The 10657-nt window shown below is 39.1% G+C and overlaps 1 protein-coding gene across 1 annotated transcript; it reads left to right on the top strand.

Moving 5' to 3' along the window:
- The first annotated feature begins 3369 nt into the window (after positions 1-3369).
- LOC107490223 (uncharacterized) lies at positions 3370-3744 on the top strand. Its single transcript, XM_016110996.1, has one exon. It carries the CDS (start codon positions 3370-3372, stop codon positions 3742-3744), a length of 375 nt encoding a protein of 124 aa, XP_015966482.1.
- Positions 3745-10657: the final 6913 nt, after the last annotated feature.

Here is a 10657-nt window from a genome sequence, read left to right as displayed (position 1 = left end):
GTTTATTTTTATACTGGTTGTTAAATTGAGAGCCATGATTCACTAAACCCCACCTTCATTAGGGGGAGGAGCTCTGTTTATTTGAATGGGTTGATAATTATTCTTTTCCTTCTCAATTCAAGTGGTTCATCTAAGAGGAGACTCTTGTTCTTCATAGATTCAATTACATTCGAGAGAAGGATTAAATTTACATGAATTGTATGGTGAACTTGAGAAAGGAGCCATATAACTCAGTTTAGAGTTCATCCTTTCATGATTTCTCTGATCAATACACTTTAGGTTGGTATGTGAGATGTAACCTCCCTTAGTTGAGATTCTGGAAGTTGTGTGGCTTTGGATTAGAAATTGAACTTCACCTCTTCTCATGACCAACTAGATCACGAGAGTAGCAATTGATTATGTTGAGAGAAATTGAATTGCCAAGAGATTGGGATTCAATTATTTACAATCTGCCATGGATCTATACCCATGATTGAGAAGGAGTTGAGTAAAGCAATTCATGATAATTTACATCTCTAATCCCTAATGATCTTTTCATCATTAATTCTCATCTCTTTTGTTCTTTAGTTCTTTGAATACCCACTACCCAATTCCCTTCTATATTCTTGCAATTTATTATTCTTGCCATTTACATTATGTTTTCTATTCCTTGTAATTTACTCTTCTGCTCTTTACAATTTTGCCATCTTTACTTTCTTGCAATTTATCTTCAATGTCATTTAAGTTTCTTGCATTTTAAGTTTTGGTTATTTGCTTTCATTTTCCTTCTTTATTATACTTCTTTAAATTCCTTGTCATTTAACTTTCTGTAATTACATTCAAAAAAATTCAAATCTCATAAAATCAAAACCATGTTTGCTTGACTAAAATTACCATTTAACTAAAGTTGCTTAATCTACCAATCTTCGTGGGATCGACCTCACTCTTAGTGAGTTTTATTACTTGATGTGACTCGGTATACTTGCCGGTTGTACATGAAATCTAAACTTTCGCGTATCAAGTTTTTGGCGCCGTTGCCGGAGATTGGAAAAGATTGACAATGATTAAGTTAATGGTAGTTTAGATTAAGCATTTTTCTTTCTTTCTTGTTAAGCCCACTAACTGTTTGATACTTTGTTTGACTAACCTCAACTCCACTCTAGCAATAGAGTGTTTCACTTGGGTTATTGGTTTTGTTTGTGTATGTCAGGGGCAAATAGATTTAATATTGAGGACGTGAGAACCCTCCGAAGGATAAGGAGAGCAGAAAGAGAAAAGGGGATAGTTGGTGAAAAGGAATCAGAGGGAGAAGACCAAGTCATGGAGGACGACATGCATAACCCTCCTGGAGGAGCTGCTAACAATGATGGACCACCTAGAAGGGTGCTGTCTTCTTACACCATCCCTGATCCAAACATTGTGGGAGCAGCATTGTCACCCCAAATGTCCATGTCAATAACTTTGAGTTAAAACCCCAACTCATCACTTTGGTACAAAACAACTGCTCTTATGGAGGGGGACCTCTTGAAGACCCAAATCAACAATTGTCTATTTTTCTGAGGATATGCAATACAGTGAAGACCAATGGAGTGCATTCAGATGTTTACAAATTGCTGCTATTTCCATTCTCTTTGAGGGATAAGGCCACTCAATGGCTAGAGTCATTCCCCAAGGAAAGCATCAACAATTGGAATGATTTGATGAGCAGATTCCTAGCAAAGTTCTACCCACCTCAAAAGATCATCAAGTTGAAGACAGGGGTTCAAACTTTCAGGAAAATAGAAGGGGAGTCATTGTATGAAGCCTGGGAGAGATATAAGGCATTAATGAAAAGATGTCCACCTGATATGTTTAGTGATTGGGTCAAACTCCAAAACTTCTATGAAGGTTTAAACCTAGAAGCAAGGAAGGGACTAGACTACTCATCAGGAGGATCACTCAACATGATGAAAACTGATGAAGAGGCTCAAGACCTCATTGAGATTGTGGCAAACAATCAATACTATTACTCATCAGAGAGACATCATAACTTAGCCCCAAGGAAGGGCGTGATGGAGCTTGAAGGTGTTGACGCTATATTGGCACAGAATAAGTTAATGCACCAACAGATTCAACAACAAATAGAAATGATGACAAAGAGAATAGATGGCCTCCAACTAGCCTCAGTGAACACAACAAATCAACCTTCACTTGAATGGGGCCAAGGTGAAGGAGTTACTGTTGAACAGCCACAAGAACAAATTCAATACATGCAGAATACTTCAAATTCTCAGAATGAATTTCATGGTAATACATACAACCCATCCTAGAGAAATCATCCTAACCTGAAGTGGGGTGAAAACCAAAATCATTGAAAAAAGAATAATAACCCTAACCACACCCGTAACACAAACAACCAAAATCACCATGCTAACAACACCAACCAATACAAAAAAAACACAAAAGACATATCAACCACCTCACAATAATCCACAAACTCACCAAAATAACTTTCCAGCACCAACATCCAACTCACAAAATTACCACACCAGTTCTTCAAATAACTTCCTGCAACAGCAATCAGCCCCCATCATATCACCCATTGACCATCATGAAACCAGGATCTCAAGTCTTGAGGCAACCTTACAAGCACTTACTCAGACCACAGAAACAATTGCTCAGACCACTCAAACCTTGGTCAAAGGACAGGGGAGATATGAAGCGACCATGAGGAACCTCGAGCGGCAAGTGGGACAATTGGCCAAACAAGCTGAACGGCCAACCAATGTCCTTCCAAGTGATACAATACCCAACCCAAGAGACAAAAAAAAGGCATAAAATGGGAGGAGTGTAAAGCAATCACCCTGAGAAGTGGGAAGAAAGTGGAGACAAAAGTCATCACTCAGGAAAGAAGGCTTAAAAGAAGAGGTGAAGGAGAAAAAGCAGGAGCAAGGAACCTCTACACAAAGTGATAGATCAACTAAGAAGGAGGCAGTGAAAGCATACCAACCAATGCTCCCATACCCTCAAAGGCTCAAAGGAGAGAACAAAGAGAAGCAATACGCCAAATTCTTGGAGATATTCAAGACACTACACATCAACATCCCTTTCATTGAAGCACTTGAACAGATGCCCCTATATGCTAAGTTTATGAAGGAATTGTTGACAAAGAAAAGATCCTTGAAAGAGGGACAAACGGTCGTGATGACCAGGAAGTGTAGTGCCATCATCCAGAAAAAGTTGCCAAAGAAGATGAAAGACCCAGGGAGCTTTCATATCCCCTGCACAATAGGCAACATGATGATTGAGAGAGCATTTTGTGACCTTGGTGCAAGCATAAATCTGATGCCTCTATCTTTAATGAGGAAGCTTTAGATTCATGAATTGAAACCCACAAAGATAGCCCTTCAAATGGCGGACAAATCCATTCAGCAAGCTCTTGGGGTTGTGGAGAATGTATTGGTAAAGGTGGACAAGTTCTTCTTCCCAGTTGACTTCGTCATCCTAGACATAGAGGAAGATGACAACACTCCCATTATTCTAGGGAGGCCCTTTTTAGCTACTGCCATGGCATTGATAGATGTCGAAAAAGGAGAATTAATGCTAAGGGTGTATGATGAGCATATAGTGTTCCATGTCTTCAAGAATTTGCAAGATTCCACCCAAGAGGAAGGGTGTATGAAGATCGATTCCATAGATTCAAACTTGAAAGAGGCACCTGATGAGACACTTCCAATACACCTAAGCCCATGCTGGGGAGAAAGGAAAAAGGTGGAAGTGTTGTAACAAGCTCAAAGAATAGAGGAGAAGCGACAACCAAAGCCTGCATTTGAGACTCTCAGTAAGAACCTTCCAAAAATTGAGGCTCCAAAACCTGAACTACTTCCTGGAAAAGAAAAGAGTCCCAAGAAGAAAGTGGCAAGAGGATGGAGAAACAAGAAAATCCCTACTGAAGGCTTCTCACCAGGGGATAAAGTGATGCTAACTTACCAACCAGTGGAAACATCTCCACATTTTTCTGGATACTACATAGTGAACAAAATCCTCTCACTTGAACATGTGGAAATCGTCAAGAATGATACTGGAAGGAAGCTCACGATGAGAGGGAAAGGATTAAGGCACTATGATCATCATCCTCCCTAAAGGGGGACAACCGTCAAGCTAATGACGATAAAGAAGCGCTTGTTGGGAGGCAACCCAACCAAAGGTAATTTTCTTTTCTTAGTTAATTCAATAAAAGAGTTAAGTATATATCTGCATTGCAAGGAGCTAAGTTTGGTGTTGCACACCAACAGAATTTAGAGGTGAATGTGAGGTGCTAAGTTCGGTGTTCCACCAAAAAGTTTCATTAAAGACACATTTCAACCCTCTGCATGATTAGTCACTTACTCCAAACAATCAGAAAAACTACTTAACAATTGTTACTTTTAATTTAGATTTTATTTCCTTAATAGAAGCACTTGATGTTTCTTGCATGCATTCATTTTATTGCATATTAAAGTAAGCAAGGAACTAAGTTTGGTGTCCTCACACCAACTTATGTCTAGAAGATCACAAGCATACATGCATGCTAACTATCTCTTACGTGCTTGGGGACAAGTAACTTCCAAAGTTCATTGTAGGCAGTCACTTCAATCTTGGGAAGGGTTAAGCATCATCAACCAAAGAGACAAAGAGGGATATAAAGACCAACAATGATGATGATAAGGAGTAAAGCAAGTAAACTCCAAAAGGTTGTATTGTTGAGTGATTGTCTTGTATTCAAACTGCTATGATTGAAAGTGATATTGTACCCCTGTTTATCTACTTAGTATAACCTCTTTGTAGTTCAATAACTAAGATGTTTGATATATTATAACACCATACTCTTGAAATTGCTTGCACTCAATATCTATAAGAATGCAAACAGAGAACATCTCTTTAAAAAGAATGATGGAGGAGTCGAAAATTTGTTTTGAGGCAAGCAAAAGATTAAGAGAAGTGGTGGTTCTAGTTGTATGATTGTGTATTGAGGTTGCATGTTTGTGAAAACTTGCATGGGAGCTCATAGGCAGGAAACAGAGTTCAAAGAAGTATTATGGAGAATCTCAAACATTTATTGATCCAAGAAGCAGCAACAAAAGAAAGCAAAAGAAACAGAAAAACAAAAGAACATGGAAAAAGGCTCTGAGCATCAATTACTAGGAAGAAAAAGAAAGAAATGAGAACTCAAAGAGTTACTATCCTAGTTAAATGCTTGTGGTATAATTGTGTCAAAGAGAGAGGCTTGAGCAAGTAAATCCTAAGGGTGTTTCAACACCTAATACCTTAAAACCAACTGGTTTGGGAGTATTGATTAAAAGCTTATCTAAAGAGCCACTTTGAGACATGACACTTAGAGTCAAGGCCAAGACACAGAAACTATGAGATGCTTCAAGGTGATTACCTATAGAGAGATTTTCATGATATCATTTGAATGAAAGTCCTAAGATCTAAGACTTCCAAAATGTAAGGACTGATAAGCACTGGGACCCTTGCATGAACACATAATTCAGAGTTCACCCCACTATCACTTAATCACTTGACTCACCAAGGTATTACAAGCTATTCCTCAACTCAGTCCAATCAAAAGAAATCTTTGTGTATAGTTCTTTTCTTGCTTGAGGACAAGCACGGTTTAAGTTTGGTGTTGTGATGCATTCGCATATTTGCCATTTTTACTAGTTAGTTTAGTTAGTTTTAGCTTAACTTCATTCATTTTCTTTGAAATAAATAAGCAATTTTGTGAACTTTTCCTCCATGCATTCATGAACCAAGAACTAAGTGAAATTGAGCATAATTCATGCAAATGACTCAAGGAGTTTATATACAAGTTAATGAGAATGATTCCCTTGAAAATTAATGCATAAGATGGCAAAACTTTGAGGAAAATTCTTTGGTTTATGTTAGGTGATGAAGCAAGAAGATAATGGAGCAAGAAAATCTTGGAGCAAGGAGGAACAGCAAGTTGGCAACTTGGAAACCAAGTTGGCAACGCCCATTTTTGTGCAACCAGGAGGAACAACACGTTGGTAACTTGGAAACCAAGTTGGCAACGTGCTAGTGTGTATCCAGCAGAGTTGGCAGCTTGACCTTACCTTCTTCAAGGATGCATAACTTGAACCATAGAGATCCAATTGACATGCTTCCAGTTGTGTTAAAAAGCTGATATCCATAGCTTTCCAACGATATACAATAGTTTATAATGTATCATGAAATGGAAGCTCAAATCAGAGTCATCTTTAAGCCCTAAAAATAAGAAAATGAAGTTGAGAGTAGAGGAAGGGGCGTTGTCACTGGCGTGTCCAACAACAACTTGGGCAGCAACGCCCAACAAGCCAAGTTTCCAAGGAGGGACGTTGTCACTGGCGTGTCCAGCAATAATGTGGGCAACAACGCCAGCAACCCTGGAGGATGATGCATTGCACGTTGCCAACTTGATAACCAAGTTGGCAACGCCAGGAAGCTACCAGAGGAGATGATTGCACGTTGTTGCTGGCGTGTTTGCCAACAACTTGGGCAACAACGCCCATACAAAATGGAGGAGAAGGGTTGCACGTTGTTGCTGGCATGTTTGCCAACAATTTGGACAACAACGCCTTTGCAAAATAGAGGAGAAGGCCTGCAAGTTGTTGCTGGCATGTTTGCCAGCAACTTCAGCAACAACGCCCAGGCAGCCTGACCTTGCCCTCTTCAATTGAGTATATCTTAAGCTAGAAAACTCCAAATGAGGTGATTTCAGTAGCATTGGAAAGTAGACATCAAGAACTTTCCAACCATATATCATAGTATGGGATTGGAGTTCATTTGAAGATTCAAAATCTGGCTTCATTTAGAGTCTCAGAAACTAAGGGCATTGTCACGGGCGTGTTCACCAAAAACGGCCAGGCAGCCTGACCTTGCCTTCTTCAATGGAGCATAACTTGAGTTATAGAGATCCAATTGAGGTACTTCTTGTTGCGTTGGAAATTTGACATTCAGATCTTTCCAACTATGTATAATAGTCTATAGTGAAGCACAAAATTGAAGCTCAAACCAGAGGCAACTTTGGGCATCAAAACTGAGTTCAAAAAGGCAGAAAGGGCCAAGTGTTTGGCAACAACTTGGGCTGGCAACACCCAAGCACCAAGTTCCCAGCCCAGGAAATTCTTGAGTACGTTGCCAACGTGCATAAAGCTGGCGTGTTTGCCAGTAACGCCCAGATGGGCCAGGATTGATGAAAACTTGCTTTTGCTCTCTTTGCTCTCTTCAAAGGGGAATACTTCCTTCATTGGACCAGGAATTTAACAAAGGAAAAGCCCACATTGCTAATCCAATTGAAGGCCTCCAAATGAGTTTTAGGAGTAGTATAAGTAGAGTAGAATTTTGTACTTAGAGGACCTTCTTCTAGACTTTTACTTTTACGTTACTACACTTTTACTTTTTAGATACTTTTAGATACTCTTACACTTAGAAATTTTTGGAGTTATTTTTTGAAGCAATTTTGAATTTCAGTTTTCTAAGAACTTCTTCTTCTTCATTCTTCATTTTCTTTACTATTTAACTTTTAATGTTTATTTTTATACTAGTTGTTGAATTGAGAGCCATGATTTACTAAACCCCACCTTCATTAGGGGGAGGAGCTCTGTTTATTTGAATGGGTTGATAATTATTCTTTTCCTTCTCAATTCAAGTGGTTCATCTAAGAGGAGACTCTTGTTCTTCATAGATTCAATTACATTCAAGAGAAGGATTGAATCTACATGAATTGTATGGTGAACTTGAGAAAGGAGCCATATAACTCAATTTAGAGTTCATCCTTTCATGATTTCTCTGATCAATACACTTTGGGTTGGTATGTGAGATGTAACCTCCCTTAGTTGAGATTCTGGAAGTTGTGTGGCTTTGGATTAGAAATTGAACTTCACCTCTTCTCATGACCAATTAGATCACGAGAGTGGAAATTGATTGTGTTGAGAGAAATTGAATTGCCAAGAGATTGGGATTCAATTATTTACAATCTGCCATGGATCTATACCCATGATTGAGAAGGAGTTGAGTAAAGTCAATTCATGATAATTTACATCTTTAATCCCTAATGATCTTTTCATCATTAATTCTCATCTCTTTTGTTCTTTAGTTCTTTGAATACCCACTACCCAATTCCCTTCTATATTCTTGTAATTTATTATTCTTGCCATTTACATTCTGTTTTCTATTCCTTGCAATTTACTCTTCTGCTCTTTACAATTCTGCCATCTTTACTTTCTTGCAATTTATCTTCAATGTCATTTAAGTTTTTTGTATTTTAAGTTTCAGTTATTTGCTTTCATTTTCCTTCTTTATTCTACTTCTTTAAATTCTTTGTCATTTAACTTTCCGTAATTACATTAAATAAAATTCAAATCTCATGAAATCAAAACCATGTTTGCTTGACTAAAATTACCATATAACTAAAGTTGCTTAATCTACCAATCTCCGTGGGATCGACCTCACTCTTAGTGAGTTTTATTACTTGATGCGACTCGGTATACTTGCCGGTTGTACGTGAAATCTAATTTTTCGCGTATCATTTACTTGCTCTATGGTGGTGTTCGGTGACCAACCGCTTATCAATTTTTCGTAAAGTTAGTGATGTCACGAATAATATTCTGATTTATACTCTACACATACTTTATTCCTAATTTCAAATTATCCTGTATTTACAAAAGAGAGTTAATAATTTGAAATATTCTCATCTCTAAGCAGCTAATTTTTTTTGTCATTACTAAAATTGTATTTAAATAATGTGTTATTCATGGCTCTACCGAAGAAGATAATCATTTTTTTGGGGTTAGTGCCAAGGCCCACCAAGGACCCAAAGCACAAAAAGTTGATGGACCCCCAAGACCCACCCAACCAAGAAAACAACTCCATCAGATTCCTTGTGCACCATTCTTCCCAAGGTTTCCAACGAAGTCAAACCTTCTCCACTGTTATCCCCCCACTTGCAGACGCCTGAATCCTATTCGAGAACAGCGCAACATCGCCGTAGGGATTAAGAGACTTGTGCGCCATGAGGTTCAGGTCAGATCTCAAAAATTCCACCTTCCAGAACAACAGTTTGAGAACTAAGTGGCTTCATGCATATCCACTACTACACAGGTCTTGTTGGAGGCCAACATTAGTGGAAGAGAAACTAGCAACCAGAGCTAGGTAAGAAGTGAATCGTCGGAGAGCTGTTGTTGGGTTCGAGAATGTTGTTCTATGTTTTATCATGGTACTGATTAAGCTTCTTCTTCTTCTTCTTCTTTTTTAGGGGTTGGAACCGGAGTTGTACTTCATTTGACACCCCGCACCACATCCTTCCAATTACATACCTTTCCTTCAGATTAGTTGTCAGTAGATGCACCCGGCGTAGATCAAAGTGAAGAAATCCACCGTAGGTAGTTCTTCCGGCAATGCAGCATCTTCAATCTCTGCACTAGCTTCAGCACTTACTCATGGAGCGTCGAGATATCCACCGGAGTAGCCTCAACCCCCTGTCTTCCCAAAAAGCTCCTACCTGCAGTCAAGAACTGTTTCCCAACCTTGCGACGGCCAAATTATCCTTGCAGAGGACATTCCTAATGGAAATTGGCTTATGCATGACCCAATTTTGGTGAAGAGCTCCCTGATGTGTGAGTCTTGCCACTTCATGCGCTAATAAATTTGCTTCTCTGGGCACCCAGGTAAAACCACAACTTGGAATGCCTCTTGCTAAATGTCGAATATCATCTAATACAACCTGAATTTCTACAACTGATGCATGTGACTTTAGTGCTTCAATGTGAATCTGATTGTCTGATTCTATCATAACCTTTTGCATTAGAAAATTCTGTGACGTAATTAACGCTACCCTAACCGCTAATGCTTTCGCAGCCAATGGCGAGGCTGCAACTATGGTGGAGTTAATTCCAGAGAGGAGGGTTCCATTGTGATCTCTGAACACTGCAGCCGTAGCACCCACAGATTGAGCTCCAGTGAAAGCTGCATCAACATTGCATTTGATCCAACCTTGCAGCGGCGGTCTCCAGGTAACCCTGCCTAATCTTGTTACAGTAGTTGCATGCTTTACTGGTTCTTCTATCATTTCCGCAAATTCTAGCTCCATTAGTTTAGCCTTCTGAATGACCATTATAGGATTAGGATTGATCTTCTGATATATTACTAAATTCCTCGCTTTCCACACCTTCCAAACTAGAAACCCAACCTTATTGCTGCAAAGATCATAATTAGCCCCTGCATTCAGCTTCATTTTTCCTAGAAGTTCCATCATCCACTTCCCAAAAGAAGAAATTGTTAGGGCCGTAGGACAGCATTGAATTTGTGCTCCAAACCAAGCCGCTCTAGTCCAGGGACATAGTAGCAATGCATGCTCAATGGTCTCTGGTTCCTGCAAACAAATAGGGCACATAGGAGTATTAGTGATTCTTTTATCAAAAAGATTTGCGAAGACAGGAAGAATGTTATGCGAAGCCCGCCATAAAAAGGTTCTGATTTTTTGAGGAACTCTTAAACTCTAGATCTCTTGCCATAAGAACTTTAAGTCAACACTGGTGGATAGATTATTGTTCTGCAGGCTCCTTTCATTCCGAGCAACATGGTATCCCGTTTTGATGGTGTAAATGCCATCCGATCTAAAAGGCCAACAAAACCTATCCTCCCTACCAAAAAGACTTAC

The sequence above is a fragment of the Arachis duranensis genome, chromosome 5 (assembly GCF_000817695.3).
Source record: "Arachis duranensis cultivar V14167 chromosome 5, aradu.V14167.gnm2.J7QH, whole genome shotgun sequence".
In the NCBI taxonomy this organism is placed as follows: Eukaryota; Viridiplantae; Streptophyta; class Magnoliopsida; order Fabales; family Fabaceae; genus Arachis; species Arachis duranensis.
This window is presented reverse-complemented; position numbering and strand designations above follow the sequence as displayed.

Coding starts and splice junctions, on each gene's coding strand:
- LOC107490223 (XM_016110996.1), top strand. CDS start 3,370: ATGGCGGACAAATCCATTCAGCAAGCTCTTGGGGTTGTGGAGAATGTA.